The sequence below is a fragment of the Spermophilus citellus genome, assembly GCF_964194105.1.
Source record: "Spermophilus citellus genome assembly, chromosome: 15".
Taxonomy (NCBI): Eukaryota; Metazoa; Chordata; class Mammalia; order Rodentia; family Sciuridae; genus Spermophilus; species Spermophilus citellus.
Genome location: NC_138195.1, coordinates 75665397 through 75684691, shown reverse-complemented (window position 1 = coordinate 75684691; position 19295 = coordinate 75665397). Strand labels below are relative to the sequence as shown.

General features: G+C 38.9%; 1 protein-coding gene across 5 annotated transcripts in view; it reads left to right on the top strand.

The window, feature by feature from the left end:
• SORCS1 (sortilin related VPS10 domain containing receptor 1) overlaps positions 1 to 19295 on the top strand; it is a gene marked incomplete at its 3' end in the record, with an annotated part of 491305 nt that overhangs the window by 306386 nt on the left and 165624 nt on the right. For all 5 annotated transcript variants that reach the window (XM_081268499.1, XM_081268498.1, XM_081268500.1 and 2 more), the window contains exon 4: positions 14919 to 15077. In XM_081268499.1, the coding sequence (XP_081124625.1) occupies positions 14919 to 15077 (159 nt within the window). The remainder of the gene's footprint in view (positions 1 to 14918; positions 15078 to 19295) is intronic.

Here is a 19295-nt window from a genome sequence, read left to right as displayed (position 1 = left end):
CAGAGCAAAATGGCACTGTTTTTCCCGGTAGAAAATCTTACTGAAACTCTTTTGAAGATGATGTACCAGTGAGAAAACTATTATCCTAGATAAGAAAGGCATTGACTCTTCTAGATATGATTTATTCTTGGTTGGAAGTGGAATCTCTAGTTAACTATGGAAGAGCCAAGTTAAATTTGGCTAGGATCCAGGGAATTTGGTTTTAGATCAACCTCAGATCAATTAATCTGGAAAAGTTTCTGTTTCTCGAGGTTTTCTTTTCCCTCTCCTTCCTCATCTCCTTCTCTTCCATCCCTGTCTCCTACCCACCAGAGGAATGTGCAAAAAAAGATATTTAACCTCAAGGCTTAGCTTTAATATACAAAGTGACCTTTACATTTTAGCTCAGAGAAGTAAATATAATCTTTTAGGTGTCATTGGCAATGGAGTTTTGGCAGGACGGGACTTATGAGTATAATGCGACACTAAAAGAGTTTACCTTCAGGGAGAAAACAAATTTGATAAAGAGACTGGTGAGAAACACTGTATGTCAAGAAGATCTACATCTTCTTGAGAATTTGCAAACTTGGATTTAGAAACATGCTGAAGTTTCTGCAATTGGAAGTTTCCATTTAGCACACACTTGCTGTCTGTTAAATCCTTATCATTGGTTTACCTTGATATCACAAAATCTAAGCAGTCAACATGTAAATGTAGAAATTCTTTGCTTTCCACACAGAAACAACACAGCCCTCTTTTAAATAGCAAGAAGCTCTTGTGCATTTTGCCAGGTATATAGAATATGATTCATTTTACCATAATCTGTCTAAAATATCATTTTTCATCCCAGAAAAATCATATAATATGGGGACCACTAGAAACCGTCTTTCTGTTGGGACCCAGTATTTTAAGATGATGACATTTGGGCTCATGGAGGTTAAGTGACTTTCCCAGTGTCCCAGAACTAGACAGTGATAGAAATAGACCCCATCTCCCATTCATTACCCACTGTCTCCCCCATTGCCTCTGGGAAGGTTGATACATCTTTACAGAATATCCCCATTGGGAACATGAGACCTCTTTCCAAATTGTGCATTTGTAGTAAAATTTCCTAATTTAGTCTTATATAACATTAGTATATACCTAACAAACACCTTGGTCCCAATAAATATCAAAGATAACGGAAAAGTCCTAGATTCTAAGGGCTCAGAATGATATGGATTTGGTAATGTCTCCGTAGAAGGAAGATCATTAGTGCAAAGTACCATCACACTCTTGGGGCCAGGACGTTGTCGTCACCCAATCTGTCCTCACTGTTCTGGTTCTTATTATTTTGTATCTCGTTCTCACAGATGAATTTGAAAGTACTGATTTTGACCTAAAAGCACAAAAATTCTAGATCTAGCACTAAGAGTAACTTAACAGCTCTTAAATATTTGCTGAGTCAGAAATGTATATAGTTGAATATTAGAATACTCCTGAAGAGTGTCCCCCAGTACCTTAGTTCTCTGGAAGTTTCATGGACAAAGATGAGTCCTGCCTCCGAACACCTTTGACAAATATATTTTTCTCTTTTTGCTTTAGGTTGTACTCTTTGGAGACTTGGGGGGAAGGGAATAAACAAGAACCTTTATAAAATATTCTGCCATTCCTCCAGATTACATGACTATTGAAGCTTGAAGATGTCATCACTACTCATTTCACTTGGAAAATGCTGTGCTTCTTGATTTGACACCATTTAACCATAGGAATAGGAATCCCCTACTCTGTGATGGAGCTTCATTAGCCTCATTCCATTGTTTTAGAAATAAAGGATCATCATGTAAGATTTCCCAAGATAACATGCCTGGGCATAACTGGGACTCAGTGTCTTTTATCCCAGATCCTAGAGACATCTCAACTCAAATACCTCTAGGCTTGAACGGGAAATTGCAGATGAGTGAATTCACTGGGGATTCTTTGGGTAGAGCTTATCTATGCCAAGGAAAAAAAGAAAATGAGAGGGAGCCCATGAATGTTGGGAGGTGATAGAGGTAAGCAGTGTTTAATGTGCTTTCTGCCCTCCTGATCTACTTTTTGCTATCTCACTGTGAACGGCATCAGGGCTACACTACTTATTTTAGCTTGGAATCTATGTTTTCTCCCTTTATATTAATGAGAAATCCCAACCAACTCCTGCTTTTAGTGTGGGGATGTAACAGAGGATGATGTGGACTGGTAAAGAGGAATATATATGGCCTTTCTGTAGCAGCTCTAGAGCTCCTGTGGATTATGGCCATATGGGAATCATGTCCACTCTACCTGGATGTGATTGGAAAATGTCTGGTCAACAGGGTTCTTTGAGCCAACATTCCTTTCACAAGACAGAACTCAGGTGCTGGTCAGAGGCACCCTGTGGACCATGGGGCTTTCGCACTTACAGTTCACTGTGCTTTTGCCAAGGAAATTGTTCTCTCCCTGCAGTGTGGGGATGTATTGCAGTCTGATAGTATCGTCTGTGGCAATTCCACAGCCTGTGACTTGAAAAATTTGTTGGAGATTGAATAGGCACAATTTGTGCCACACTCCTTTTTGCATGATGGGTCAATCTCCTTAATCTCAGCTTTAGACTGTTTTACCATAATTCTGCCATAATGAAGAACTTGCTGTTACCTGGATATGCAATGTAGGTTCACTCTTCTCTGTCCTTCCATATGTGGGCTCTCTACCTTTCCATCTTTTTTGATTTAGGTCTTAAAAAATCCCCCAAGTACTCATGCATTCAAAGCTTGGTGCCCATCTGGTGGCGCTGTTGGGAACAGGTGGAAACTGAGAGGTGAGGCATACTTGGAGGAAGTGGTTCACTGGGGACATGTCCTGTAATGGTAAATCTTACCCCCAGCCTCCTCTCCTGCTTTCTGCTTCCTGGCCACCATGAGGTGAGCAGCTTTCCTCTACCACATGTTTCTGCCTCACCAAAAGTCTGAAAGCAAAAGAGCCAGCTGACTATGGTCTGAATTCTCTGACACTGTAAGACCTTTCTTCCTGTAAGTCATTTTTCTCGGGTACTTTTTTCGCAACAGTGAAAAACTCCTATCAAAAACATACACACATCCTTCAAATTCCATTTTATGTCAAACACTCGGTCATTCTATCCCTCATTCTAACCACAGGGAAGAAATGAAAGCACTTTTCTCTGTTGCTTTGTACATGCCCATAGCTCCACACTGTAGTTCTTACAATGAATGTTGTTTCTTGTCAGTACCTGTTGTAGCCATTCAGTTTCCCCTTCACAATTTAATCCCCAGTCCTTAGCACAGGGACTGTTAATTGATGCTAAAAACTGCTGAAGTTAATTAGAAGGAAAAAGAAGAAATGAGTGGTTGGATGATGAACATCTGGCAATCCCACAAGGAATGAAAAATCTCTCTCAAAAAAAAAACCAAACTTCTATGTTTGAAAGCTCATAGGCTCATATTTTTCTTGTCTGTCTTCTCTCTCCCTCTCTCTCTCCCTCTCTCTCCCTCTCTCTCTCTCTTTCTCCCTCTCTCTCTCTCCCTCTCTCCCTCTCTCTCCCTCCCTCACTCCCCTAAGATGCCTGAAAAAGAATTCAAATAATTTTTGTTGTTGTTTTTTGAGGGTCTTTATATATTTTTGTTGAAATATCTTGTAGATAAAGCAAATTATAAGGTTTCATTACTGCCTCATTTATGAAATGAATGTAAATGCATCTGTGAGAGAATTTTTTTTTTTTTTTGCATTTTTCCCTGGAGTTTTAGACAGATTTAAAAACTTGATTGATAATCACTCTAAACCCAAGCTCACTGGGTGGAAATCCCTTTTCTTATGTGATCTAGTATCAGGGATGCACGCCTGAGGTTCTTGGGTGTGAGCCACAGAAATGCCAAGGATGCTCTGGAATTATCTTGGAGAAATGATTGCTCCCTTCCATGTCTAATTTTATTCTCTAGAGGTTTGCTTCAATTTCCAGTTGGAATACCCTAATTAACATTTACAAAGTGCTGTGTAATGCTTAAATGAAAAATGTCATGTGAGTAGAAAATCTTCTTAAATAGCAGTTCAACAAATTTGAGTTTCTCGAGCAAAGAGCTACTTTTTAGCATTTTACAATGTATGATAAATGAGTGACAAGAAAGGTTTGACTATGAATTGATGACATAGTACAAACTGACAAAATCATGTTTTTGTGCAGCTTCTTTAGTCACAGAACAGTTACTGAAATGTGGAGGTGAGAATTCCTAACTTCTTCAAATGTCTTCAAGATTGAAAAACTCACCTGGGGTCGTGTGTGTGTGTGTATGTGTGTGTGTGTGTGTGTGTGTGTAAAATACATGCAGAACACCACTTTATCACCTTCTTCCAGAAATGTAGATGAAACTACAAAATGTGCCTAAACAATATCACAAATGAAAAAGGAGAAATAACTATACTTTAAAATGGAGAAATAATATGATCTGGCAATCCATCAAATGAGGATATTGAATACACTATACACACTTTTTTTTGAAGGATGAAAGGGAAGGAAAAAAACCTTAATATTTGGAATGAAATCAATGTATATCGGCACAAATGCATACTTTTCCCAGTCATCTTGGAAAGCGTTATTTTTTTTTTTTAAAGGACAAAACCTAGGATAGGTACTTTAAAGTCCCACTCATAGAACTATAAATTAGTACATTCTTATTCAGAAAGACATTCAGTAGCCTATGTAAAAAGCAGTTACGGAATTCCTATTATTTGATACATAAATCTCACTTGTAGGAAAGTACCTGAAGAAATAGTAATTGATGTAGAGAAATACTAATCTATGTTAGCTTGTAAGATTATATTACTGAAAATCGGAAACTTCTAATACAAAGTTAATTACATAGTGGTGTATCCATGTAATCAAATTCTATGTAGTCGATAAAAAAATGATAACATAGAAGAATATTTAATGACCTGGAAAATGTTCTCAGTGTTATTGTAAAGTAGGGAAAGCAGAGAAAAAAGCAGACAGTGCCCTGTGATACTCTCTCAGTGTGCACCTCTCTTCCTTGGTGTTCCTTCCTTTTCAACCTCACATGCAAATGTTAATGTCTTGTGTATATGTATGCATAGGAAAGAATGTTGGAGAAATAAACATTAAAATGTTAGTGAAAATTGTCTTGGCATAGTGACATTGAGTGATTTATCTATATACATTTTGGAAGACATTCTTAGCCCAGGTACATGAAAGATCATGTTCTTTGCAATGGTTTGATGAAGGCAACATTTTTGTTACTTTTGAAAACTCCGCTGTATACCCATCCGGTTTTTTGTTACTTTTGAACACAATACTTTCATCAGGGTGCTGAGAAATACCACAAAAGTCAAGGGAACTGATTTTGTGGTTATCATCTTAAAGTGTGGATTCCTGATTGGTAATAACTTTTATGGAGTTGGCATAGTACCACTAGGATTGAGCTACAAGGTAAGATGCAAACACAATAAAATAACATAAAACCAAATTTGGGTTACCTTTACGTGGGCTTGCGCCTGATAGAATTTGAATTCAGTTATATATTTCTGTTTATGTATATTTACCATTCACCTTCAAACCCAAATAGCTTTTTTTCTCATTATTTTTGGTGAAACACTACTTAAAAGTCAGTAACTTTCTCTTATGAGCCACTGAAGAAAGCACTAAGGATTCTGTTTCCAGATGCTAAGATATGTTGTCTGTGATATTGGTACTTTTGGTGTGAACACAGAGAGACAAGAATAATTTGCTATTAAGAAAATCATTTTATGGTATTGGAACTTTAGTTAAAAGATGAAATTATAATGCCTTCATAAGGCCCTTTTGTTGGAATTACTTAGGCATACTTTAATGAACATGTAACAGATCTAGCCCTGTAAATCTTGGTAATTTATGTACCTGGAAAGTCCCAGAGACAGGAATTTCTTAATTTTGGGTCTTTAGATGTCGCTGAGACTAAACATTCACTTTGTCTTCAATAAATATACTCACCTTGAATTGATACCAGTTTAGAAATGTACAGCCTTCAGAAATTTAAGGTGACCATGCTTTTTCATACAGGAACCCCCGGGAAAATCTGACAGCCTCATGATATGTGTCCAAGGTGTGCTATGATTCTGGTCATTCTTGTTATTCATACTGAGTATGATGACAACATTTTTGTCAAATGCCTTTAAAAAAAAAATTAAGTGACAAGTTGTACAAGAAATAGTTGTAGGCACATACTTCCAATGTGCCCTCTCTCTGTGCACATGTGTGAATGTGTGAGTTTGAGTGTACATGCTTTCTCTTTAAGGGAATCTACATTGTTCCTTCATGTTAAAACTGACTTAGAACTAGTGACTTATTTGACTAAAAGAATGTGACAACACTCATCACCTGAGACTTTTGAAAATTGGCCATAAGAAGCCTTGCACCCTGCACTTGATCCTCTGAATTGTTTCATCTTGGGACAATCATGTTGAAGGAAGCCAGGCACCATTTAAGAAGTGTAACCACCATGAAATGGTCACAGTATGTGACATTGAAGCCACATGGGAAGGGCCTGGTGTCTGAGGTGCACATAGGATGAAGAGAGAGGATAAGGCCAGATATGGGTGAGGAAGCCAATTTGGAAGTGGGCCACCACAATTAACATATAGATCTGGGAGCAGCTACCCAGTTGAGTGCTTTCCAGACCCGAGCCACAAAATCGTGAGCAAAACAAAATGCTTGTTTTGAGCCATTGTTCTAAGGTAGATTTTGTTACATATCACATAAGTGGAACAGAGATTCTTTTCTCTTTAAGAAAAGAACACTGGTTTTACTGCTTCTGAGATCTGTATTTTGGGCTAGTTCTACCTTAAAATACAGAACTGCCTAAAAATGGAATGATGGAAACAAAATCATCATCAGAAAATACTGTGGGGCTGGGGTTGTAGTGCTGTGGAAGAACATTTGCCCAGCATGAGTGAGGCACTGGGTTGGTTTCTCAGCACTGCATATAAATAAAATGAAGGTGGATAGACAACTAAAAAATATTTTTAAAAAAAAGAAAGAAAATACTATGCTCCAATATGACCTCTCTGAGTGAAGGAAAAGAAGAAAGAAGAGAGGAAAAGTGACAGATAATATAATTACACTCAGGGGTGTGTCTGCATGCACATTCATCCTTTTTTGCCTCTCAAAAACAACTCAAGATGATCAATGACTTCAATTAAATCATTGGAGAAAGAAGGAAAATTTACATAAGCTAGGTCTGTTAACACAAGCGCTTCTTTTATGACCTGCGCTAGCCCCCTCTTCCTGAGAGTGCCTTAGTGAAGCACAGAAGGATTCTTACTTCACTGATCTGCAAATCCTCTCTGAAACAAACCCCTGGTGGTCTCCTACAGTCCTTTTAGAAGAGCTTTAATAGCCAAGTACATTAGCAAGGTCTCATGCAGTTGAGGCTTCATTAATCTTCCCCAATACAGCCTCGTATGTTTGCCAGTTTACCACAAAGCATTAATATAAGTAAGTAAAACTAAAACATACTTGTCAGGAAGAGGATACAAATAGAGCATGGGATGAAGAATGTGGGTACATTCTCTTCTCTAATTTTTAGAAAACATTTATTCCTGGGGGAATTATTCCTGTGCATTTGTCTGACTTTCAATTCTATATTTATTCAAACTCTAAAATCAAGTGCATAACTTAAGAGAGTTTACCCAACGTGGGATTGCCCTCCCCTAAAACAGGTTTGAAAGGCACCAATAGCTTCTCTTTCTTGCCTTCTCTTCCTCCCCACCTGCTTTCCTTTATCTTTTCTGGTGGAATAAAGAGATTTCTTATCATTAAATGAACATCATTTCTTGTAAGTTTCTCATGAGCAAAGAAGATGAATGTCCACTTCTGCCAGCATCATGGCTTCCCCTGATAGCAGCTAACATTTTAAAATGATGTAACCTTTTGGCATTTATAGATCTTTGGGGATTTAGGAGAGAAGTTAACTGTGGGACTTGTAATAAGCATGGAAGTGTGTTCTGATTGCATTTGAGCAGAGGCTATGGGTAATGCTGGAGTTTTTAAGGCTTATCAAATATTCTCAAGGTATTTAATTGGTTTCCATAGTGACTAAAATAATGAAAATATCCCCTGAATTTGTACATCATTCTTTTCCTCTAAAACACTGTGTTTGTGATTTAAACCAGTGGCTCAATGCTGAAAATTGATCAATATTCCATATTCCCTACTATCTTTCTGGTATAATGATAGCTATTTCTCCAGCAAAATTAGTCTATATTATCGGATGCCAATTAGACATAGGCTGCATTTATTAGGAAGGCAGTTACTTTTAATGATTCTTTTTGGTTTTAGCACAAACTTCTTTGAGAACTAGCATGTGGGGAAATGTTGATTTAACACCCTCTGGTATCATTAGATCAGAGCCTTTCACCTATTTCTATCATCACTTTCTTATCTATTTTATGATAAAGCATAAAATCAGTCTTCAGGAGAGAGTGCTTGAAGGTCAAGAAATAGGAGGCAAGGTCCAGTGTGGAAAAATCTGGCCTGAACCCTGTCTGGGTATTTTGACTTTATAGCTTTATATATAATGCAAAACAAACAAACAAAAAAAAACAACTTTAGGAATATCTTAGTAGCATCTTGTTACTGAAAGTCTATTATCGTGTACCCAGTTCTTTATTGCTCACTGTGTTTTCTAGCTTGGTAATATTTTTATGAGATATTTCCAATTCAAGGTTTCTATCTGAACTGGACTGTCATATTTTAGCAGGACATATACTACCAAATGTGCCATCCCTTGTGAGGTAATAATAGTAACTTTTGCAAAAATCTAACTTTGTTTTCATAGAAAAAAATTCCATTTGACCTTCCCACAGACCTATGCAGTGTATGACATAGACAGGTTTATCCCCGACTAGCTGTGCACCCTTGAGCCAGTTGCCTTATTTCTCTAAGCCTTATTTCCTTATCTATCAAATGGACTTAACAGCCACTGAAGTAGTTTTGTAAAACAATTTAATGGGATGATTATGTTTCCAAGATTTAGTAGAGTGTGGGAAAAAGTAGGTGCTCAATACATATCAATGTGTTCATGGTATCACTATATCACTGCCTTCATGGAGGAAACTGTTTGAGAAGAAAATTAAGTGAGCTGTGAAGTATTCAAAGGGACACAACTGACATGGCAGAGAAGCAGTTCATGTCCATGTCTTCGAACTCAAGCCCCATGCTGTTTCCTGTGATGGTAGAACAGGCTTAAACTTTGTTTTTCCTTCTTCCCCTGGTATGAATGGCTTTCACTAAACACATTCTCTTCCTTTCTCATTAGTGATGAAGCACATACATCCATGAAGATACTGACCACAGTCAGGTTTAGGAAAAAACCACGGCCTCTTGGTAAACAGCAGTCTCTGGTGCACCCACGCCCAGTCTGCACATCCACCTGCTGCCCGTGCAGGAACATGCTTCTCCCTCCTGCAGGCTCAGTGCTGTCCAAAGCAACAGAAGCACTCTCATAGTAACATATTGTTCTTAAGTTTGATTTTTTAAGATGTCTCAAAGGAAAGGACTACATTCAGTAGTCCCAAAAGATAAGAGATGCCCTGAATATTTTCTTTATTGGATTATCTTCCAAGGAGTGTACTCCATATATTATCATTTCTGATTAACTGACTTTTCTCTCATGAATGCCATAGTACTGGACAAAGGAGTGTTGAGTAAGTGAACTCTCATTATTGTTGCAAATAATGAATAAATAGAGTCTCCTGACAATGCAATTAAGGTACGTGTGAAGGACTGAAATTGTATTGTATGCTCCTTAAATTTTTTCTTTTTCCCCTAAAATGCTCAACTCTTTGGGACCTCATTAAAAAGGAAAGAACAGTTTAAAAGTAAACTCAACAAACAAACTTTTTAGACTACGATGCTAAAGTTTTCCAGCAATTTCACTGAATCACTTGTCAGGTCACAAGTAGATGGTCTGTTGCCCAAATGTTCTGTCTCTCAGTATTGAATGACACTATTTCGTGTTAATGAACAAAGATGGTACATTAGGTGAGCTTCGCTGAGTTTGGTAGGAAGGGATTTAGGATAAGTGGTTGTAATGTGTCCATCTTCCCACAGACTCATTTCTCTCCATGTGTGCTTGATGGATACTTTTTCCCTTGAATCACCTGTCTCTCCTGCTTTCACTAATTTTTTTGTACTTCAGTGTTTTCCTTTCCATGGCTCCTTCTGGGATCCTTTGTAAATTCCTTCCAAACAATTGGCAATTGATAAGCTCTGACTGCTCTCACTCTCTGCTTGTCTGGGAAGGATAAATGCTCAGCCCACATTGGGAATAGCCACTCTTCTGCCCACATTGGTCAGCAAATTACTTCCTTGCTCTGATTACATTTTGCCTAATTTGTTTTTAATTTTGAGGCCAAAGGCTTGCAAATAGCCTCTTATTCTGTTTGTAGATAGAACTATTACTTTTTGAATAAAGCAGGCAGATAACTGCTGCTGTTGCAGTTTCTCTTTGTCCTTGTCATTATCATCATGAAAAGCATTTACTGTGCACCTGTGATATGGGCAAATGGAGCTGAGTTGAGTCTTGAGCAAAGGGGAGAAAGATAGACACATAGAGAAATCTGCAGCAGTAGGACATTACTTTTGCTTTTATTCCAGCCCACAAATGACAAGGAATAGACAAATCAGCAAATAAACAAAGAACAATGCAAAAAATAAATACTGTTTGTATTAGGACCAAACAAATGGTGGAAAGCTTATAGGCACAGAGGTGATGAAGTGATCCATATTAACTCCACCTTATCTAAACAGGTAAATGGTGGCATTCTGGAAAGCTAAATGATTCCCTCTGGGAAGAAATTCCACAGTAGGCACCTGGAAGGATCAGAAAGTTGCTTGCCAACACTTTGTAGAATTACATCATGCAGCCATATGTTGAATCTAGAGCAAATTGGAGAGTGAGGACACATTTAATTTTTGACGACACTGAGCTGTCAGAAGGAATACTACCAAGAAAGAGAGGAGTGACGTATTTGGAAATCTATAAATTGCATTTCGTGTTCATTTGTCACCTCGAGGAAAAGCAAATAAAGCTTCTTCCTCCTTCTGAAGTGGATGATGAATGATCGCTTAGAGTTGGGTGGCAGGAGCTGTGTCGCCTTTATTGACTTTCTTTGGAAAACAATCCATCTGCAGATGCAGACCGTGCAGCATCTGCGCACCCTGCAAGGCATAGGTGAACTGCTTCTTACCACTCCTGGGCTCATTTGGACAGAGAATAATTACTCCTGTTAAAAGCAGTCTCTTTCTCTTGTCTTTACCCACCTCGTTTCCACGTCAAACAGTGGAGACTTGTTCAAGAGAACTTGGACTCACAGTGTTACAGGGTCCCTGGGCTGTATTCAGCAGAAGCCAGGGATGAAAGGATTCACTCCTTTACTTGTTCATCCTTTTATTCATTTACAATGATATATGGACCTACTATGGAATAAGCTTTTTCCTGGCTAACAGAGACCTCTCCTTTTAGGGAGCTCCCTTTGGGAATGTGCAGAGCTTGGGTTTATGCCTTTTCCCGAGTTCTACTAAAATTCTGTTACTTACATCATATTCCAGAATACAGAAGATTAAATGCAACAAAACATCATTTATTCAAAGTCACATGAAGAGCCCAGAGAGAGTAGAGAGCTGTAATAATTAGTTTTTCATTGCTCTAAAATATACAACAAGAAAAACGTAGAAAAGGGAAAGTTATTTGGGACTCATGATTTCAGAGGTCTTAGTCCATAGATGACTGACTACATTGATCTGGGCCCAAGATGAAGTAGCGCATCAGCAGGGAAGGGCCCAGAGAAAAGCTCCTTAGCATGGGAGACCAGGAAGCAGAGACAGCGAAGAGAAAGGGAAGGACCCCAGGGGAAACCTTCCAGGCATGCCCCCAGTGACCCACCTTCTCCAGTCATGCCCCACCTGTCTACAGTCACCACCCAGTCAGTCCATTCAAACTAGGATGGACTGATTAGGTTATGGCTCTCACAATCTGATCATCTCACCTCTGAATATTCCTGCATTAACAGGAGCTTTGGGGGTGGGGGGGATTCTCTGTATCCAAACCATGATGAGAGCCATCCTGAGCTAGCAAAACCAGGAATCATTGGGAATTTAAGTACATTCCAACCCCTGTACCAATAATAGCCTAGTTAGGTTAAAGGTTGAGATGAAGAAATTGGAATACCTTATACTCAGTAGGCATGCCAATGTGTGTGCACTTGTTTGTGCACTTATGATTCAGTTGAAAAAGAATATACATCATTTTGGTCAATGAAAAAAGTCAGAATAAAGATCTCTTATCTGTGATATGACATAAAGATGTGATTAAAGAAGAAGAAGGAAAAATACTTGTAGTTTAACTGGATAGGCTCATGCACCATTTATTTTTCTTTTGTTTTGGATTCTACTGGAAATCTCAACCAAGTTGTTTGTGTAGTAAGAAATGATAACACAAAAGTGGATCCATATTTACCTGTTTGTTTTGAGTAGATTTGAGCAGAAACTTGAAAGAAGGACCACTGGAAAGTTTGCGTTGTACTGACATACATATATATATATATATACATATATATATATATATATATATATGGTTTGAAGAAATTTCCTGCCCTCTTTCATCATTTCCAGAATGTCAGATTCACAAATGGAGGGTTTTATGTGAGTGCTATATAGAGAGGGTGGGATTTATCCATATATTGGAAAATATTTGCATTATTTCACCACTATCACTTACAATTATCTAGATACAAAGTATCTTACACAGTCTGTGGACCTTAGAGTATAGATGAATATAAAATATTTAAAATAGAGGATAAATAATAATCAGCTTGATTGGGTGTATGCTATAGGTCTAGCTTTAATTATTTTATTTTTATGAAGTTGTCAAGTGAAGCAGGTGATGAAGAAGAGAGGAAAACACATTTCTGGTTAACAGATAACTAGGAAATCAAGGGGAAAATCATTACTTTGCCTGAGACAATAGATACTCTGTTAAATTGAGCCGCTTCATATTATCATGAAAATTACTTTTTGGCAGTAGTGCAAAAGGCTATTATAAATTAGTGTTAATTGTGGTTAGTCATACAAGGCAATATGATCATTTGATGACTTATTTGTTTTTTGAAGAATGACAGCTTTTATGTGCCAATAAATATGAAATCACCTGGAAATGTCTCTGTAAATTTAGGAGCCATCTAAACAGTCTTGTTTAATGCATGCACTGGTGTTTAATGAAGTGATGTGAGTTTGTACTTAGAAGATTACCTGATGGCTCTTGTCAACCATCCAGTGAGGGAAGCAGTCTACTTGGTGAGTGTGAGACACATAAACCTGTAACTGTGAGAATTTATGGTTGACAGGCAGTGGCTTCACTGAATATGAGAGGGGATTAGACTCCGGTTTTGCATGCTTCCTGTTTTGTCTGGAGTATGGCTGACAGTTACCACCTTCTCCTTACATCAGTACATCCCTTTTGTCTTCTTCAAGAAGAAGTTGGAAGAATAGCAAGAAACTTTAAGCTTATCCTGAATAACCTAGAGTTTAGGCACAATGTGCCTGGAATACAAACTTCATGCCATTTGTAGTAAGAAGCACACCATTTTCAAAGATCATACAAACTCTTCTTAGGTTTTAAGATGATTGCCTCTGAATCCTTGAGAAACCTGTATGTGTCTGCCGGGCAGCCTGCTTCTTTATGTCATGGCTCTGTTCTCACTCTGTCTCCTCTCTCCCTCTTCCTGAAACTGCCGCATCCTTGGCTGGTAATCTTTAAACCCTGGGCTGCAGTGATTTCTCTTCATAGAGCCACACATTAAGCACATCTTTCTTGCTTCTCTCAACCAAACTCAGTGTCAATTAATAAGCTGATGGGGAAGAAGTCAATGTGTAGCATTAAGGGCCTGTGTCTGGAGATATTAGGTATGCCCTTCGACTCAGTGAAAGGAGACCCACAGAGGGTGGTGAGTGAGGTACTTTATCATATATCCCTAGAGGCATAAAAGGAGACGATAGAAAGCAGTTTTCAGGGCACCTCGTTCATCTTGCTCTACTGTGGACTATTCGCAATGCTCCAGCCCAGATTGGGGATCCCAGTGAGTGCAAAATATCTGAAGCTGTGAATTGTGCATATTTATAGCCCCTGGGCTAAAAAATTGTGAAGGGCAACCAAGTGCAAATTTGCTTTCACGGAAATTTCATTCACATTTTTGCCCACAGACAAAAAAAAAAAATGACCAATATCTCTATTCTCATGGATCTTGTGTTCTAGCAGAAGGTATAGAGATGAAAAAGAAAATAACAAATAACTTATATAGGAGGTTAGAATGTAATAAATATAACCTAGGTATTATTCCAAGAGAAAGGTTTCACGAGGCCAGACTTTGACTCGAGGCTCAGAAAATCAGGTTGAGGGTTGGATGACAAGAACACTGTGGAAGTGGAATGAAGGCATATGGGATAGGAAAGAAAAAAGAAGACAACAATAGGGTTTCTGTGTTCTCAGTTCCCACAACAGACAATAACCATTCGCTCATTTACTGTGCCAAATGGAGCAATTAAGGGGCCAGATGAAGAAGCACTGGCATTAAGGAAGTCATAGGAAATATTGCAGGGGAAAGAGTAACTAGAGGAAAAGAAAAAAATAAGGAATCCTATGGAAGAAAATGCAGTCCTCCCTTTCTTTCCCTTCCTTACCAATTCCACTGCCCCTTTCATTTCTCATGGTTCGATGGCATCGATCCACAATAGCAGCATAAACGTGGCAGAGTGAAGGTCTTTGGCCAAGAATTCTCTACCTGCCCCTTATCTTTCCCTTGTTAAAATTTTAGCTCATTTTTGAGTTGTATAAGTTTATAACCTCTCTGTTTTTCTCTTTTCCCCACCATTCTTCCTGCAGATTATGTTACTCACAGACCCGGAGATTGAGAGCAGTTTATTGATCAGCTCAGATGAAGGGGCAACGTATCAAAAGTACCGGCTGAACTTTTACATCCAGAGCTTGCTTTTCCACCCGAAGCAAGAAGACTGGATTCTGGCATACAGTCAAGACCAAAAGGTGAGCACCGTGACTTTCTTGAGACTCTGGTGCCCAGATCTCCAGGGAAAAGAGAGCTAGATAATCACCTCTGTATTTCATCTGGATGACTGCTTCTGTTCTGTGCAATAGCCTGAACTTTGTGCCAGTGAGATATGGGGGAAGCAAAGAGGATGTTGGGTTTCTTGCTTAACTCAGGTGAACATCTCAAACAGCATGAAGAATACAGGTTAGATTCTAGACAAAACACTGGAGAAGCAGTTCTTCACTTGGATGCTGTGTTAGTCAGCTTTCTGTCACAGTAACAGATTACTGAGATAATCAACTTTAAAAAAAAAAGTTTATTTTGACCCACAGTATTGGAGGTTCTAGTTTGGAGGTTCTAGTTGGGTGTCCCCATGCTTTGGGCTTCCAGCAAGGTAGCACCTTACTGCAGGGGGTGTGACAGAACAAAATCTCTTATCTCATCTGCTGGGAGGTAAAGAGAAAAAAGCGTGAGTTGTGGCCAAGGTTCCACAGTCCCCTTCATGAGCATCCTCATGATGACCTAAGGATCTCCTATTAGGCTCCACCTCCTATATATCCCCAGCACCGCCTGGTAGTCCTGCCTTGGGGATACACCCTTTAACACATGGACCTTTGGGCAACATTTTGTTCATCTAAACTATAGCAGATCTCTAAGGTTGTCAGGAGCCACTGCCCTCCTCCCTGGAATTGGAGACTATTTTATATATATGGGTAGGTGATCAATTTTCATGGTAAAGAATTCATAGCTTTGCTCAGAATCTTACAGGGAAGCACAAATGCAAAGAAGGGCGCTGAGGGTTTGCTAAAACAAGTGAGAGAAATGACCAGAGAACAACAATAATGTGCACAGGTAGTGTTACTCAGAACCCAGTGACCTCAGGAATTTTCTTCACTTAGTGGGAAGAAGTCCACTTCTTAAGATAGCACAAGATGTGTTTATGCTATTTATTACATTTGCGTGCACATGCATGTGCCCCATAAATGTCATACTGTATTCAAGGTACTCTGTACTACATATGCACCACAAAAAAGCAGATAACACCTGCTTTTAGGGAGCTTGCATTCTCAGCTATAATATAAGGTTAGCAATGGCAGATATAATTAAATTAAAACTAAAAGAAACAATATATGCATAGGCAAATATGAGAGAGACTATAGCCATGAAACTTAAAGGGAAAACAGGATATATGGTATTATTCAGTGAAGTCATACTGAGGATTCCCCTTAGAGGAGTCACGTCTTAGAAATTATCTATATTGAAAGAAGAACTGGCTGCATGAGTTGGGAGGATATTCCAGAGTTTAATCTGTCTGAGCATGCATCAAAGTTTGGGGTTTTCTCTGAAGGCAGAAGAATGGTATAAGCAATTTCCCAAGGTCTCTACTGACGTGAGCATTTTGGAGGAAGCAAATGAACATCTTAGGATTGGAGTTTTATTCATAGTGTCCTTACTGCCAAATAAAATGCACATTATGCCTAAAAATAGAAAAGATTTACAATTAGTCCTTTTTTTCCTCTTGAGCAGCCTGGCTAGCCTTTGAGAAGAATGCACAATTCTGTTCCTGGAGTCAAGCCACAGTGCATCTGGTCCAGGAAGGCTCAGTTAACAGAGATGAGGGCTGAGCAGCTCAGGACACAGAGTATTTGTCATTTAATCCACTGGGTTATTGAATTTTATTCGACAGTTGGTTAATTTTTTCCCTTGATGCCAGAGGCACAGTGAAGGCCAGATTTACCTGGCTAAGTGAAAACTCTGCATCTTTGCAGTTATGCTGGAAATGATGCCTATAAATGTAACCCTTCGTGTCCCATCACTTCAAATACTGCCTCAAGAGCTCTCTGTGGCAGAGTGGATGACCCGTAGGAGGTAGGGCACGTAGACTGTGATCCCAAGTCAGCCTTTTGTGGTGAATAGTTTTAGTGCTGACTTCCTTTACCTTCCAATATGTTTGTATGGATAATTATAATAGCAGATGCTCCTCCAACAAGTTTGAAACAAACCACAAATACTAGACTCCACATCTGTCTTAGACACTCTGCGTGGTTGTAATGTCAGTATATAATAACCATATCAAGGAGCTTAATTAATACATATGATTTCACGATGCCTGAGAGAGGCTAGAAAGTCAGTGCCCTCATTTAGGCATAATGGCTGCACAATCAGAGTAGCTGAATGATTTCATGCAATTGGTAGCCCATAGTTGAGGAGGTGGAGATTTGGTGATATGTGTAACTTTGAAGTCCTGTGAAATGACTTCACCTGGACCTTCATGAATACATCAGATTTCTGTTTGAGAGGAGCACATTTTTTTTTTAATTTATTTTTATTTTATTTTTTTTTAATTATTTTATTGTTGGTTGTTCATAACATTACATAGTTCTTAACATACCATATTTCACAGATTGATTCAAGTGGGTTATGAACTCCCATTTTTACCCCGTGTACAGATCAGAAATAATCATATAAAGTTTGGAAAACCATGTTTACAGGATTGTGTATTTGGCTAAAACCAAAATTTGGTAAAGCTAATTATAATGTGCGTGCGCACACATACACACACACACACACACCCCCACACACACTTTTAGAACCTAATTTTGATTAGTTTTCATTTTTTAACTGATTGTGCAGGCATAAATAATTTTTGTTTTCCTAATTAGCAGCCTTTGGGAATTTTGGTCAGGATAATGACGTGTTCAGCCTGTGGATGTCAAGGGCTAAAATGCTAATGTAAGGATGAACTGAGGTCCAAAGCAAGAAGACTGGTCAGGATGATGGGTATACTGCTGGCTTCACATATTGAAAGTCTGGAACAGAAGATACCTTTTGTCACCACAGACCCAATGAATCCTGTCATCTTAGAGCTGAAAAGAAGCCTTGTTCATCTGAGTTCTAAATGATGCTAAGGATTCAAAAATCTGAGGAGTAAATACATTTCTTCAAAGGGAAAATGATCAATTGGTATCATCGGTGGATGCCCGATGAATGGAAAAATGATTCCATAAAATTTGTTAGGGTTCTCATTTTCAAGGGTGATATTTTGAGGTGTACAGATGGGTAGAAGCCCGTTTTTCTGCAACCTTTCTGTTTCTGCAAGAAAGAATGAAGGATAAGTCATCTGATAATATATATGGAAGGAGCCCAAGACTCAGTCTTTCGAGGCTTGAGCCACAGAATGAAGCTGGAAGCATCAGCTAGAGGGGAGCAGGCTGCAGGCTTCATCACCGGCTAATGGTGGTGTTGTCTGGAGTCAAGTGGAGAGGGACTGTGGTTACTCAGGTGGGTCATTGGTATGGAAATCAGAACAGGCAATCACTTGTGGACCATGGGGCTGTTAGGACTGATGAGCTGTAGCTGTGGGCATCAAGTAGGGTCGGTGCTGATGTTGGCTGGTCAGTGGCTGTACGTGCCTAGCAAAGGAGAATATTTCTTCTTTCATATGCCTCATCAGGGTTTCAGTGATGGCTCCTTCATAACTCCCATCCTCAGTGCTAGTATCAATGGGCTGGATGCTGTTTTACATCAAACTAGTGAACAGAACTCTCGGCTGAGTTGCCATCTCTTAGAAATGCCTCGTTGGATAGCGGCTCCTCCAGAACTTACCAGAGAACAAAGTCTTCTCTCCTGGCTTTTCTTATTTGCTGTTTTCTTTTACTTTTCTTTCTTTCTCCCCCTTTAAACACCTCACCACATTTATTTCTCCTGTATTTTCTGACATTGTTTTTTCTGTACTTCAGTGAATGAGAATCTTTTAGGTCCTGAGGACAGAATTTGGATCTCAGGCCTGAAGAGAGCCCATATGGACTGCAGGCTCTGCTCCTGCTGTTTCGTCTTGGATGCTTTGAACACCCAGTGGAGGCTTTTTGATGTGAGCATTATAAGGGACTCAAAGAGTTTTCTTGAGCAGTTTGTCTTTACTGGCCTAAGTTAAGAGTTTTGCTGGCCATCACTTCAATGGGAGGCCAGATTTTTTTTTAAGTGGTTTTTAATTAAGGATAAATTTGTGTGGTTTAATGTTCTCAGACTTCTCAAAATTGGGAAATTTTAATGTTTTAGTTGTTTTTCTTGGAGGGAAAAATCTATTGGTGATATTCAATATCTAAGTGGTTGCATTAGCCAGGGTTCTTCAAAGAAATAGAACTAGTAAAAGAGAGATTGTGAAAATTGGCTTATGAAATTATGAAGGCTGAGAGGGCCCAAGATCTGCTTTA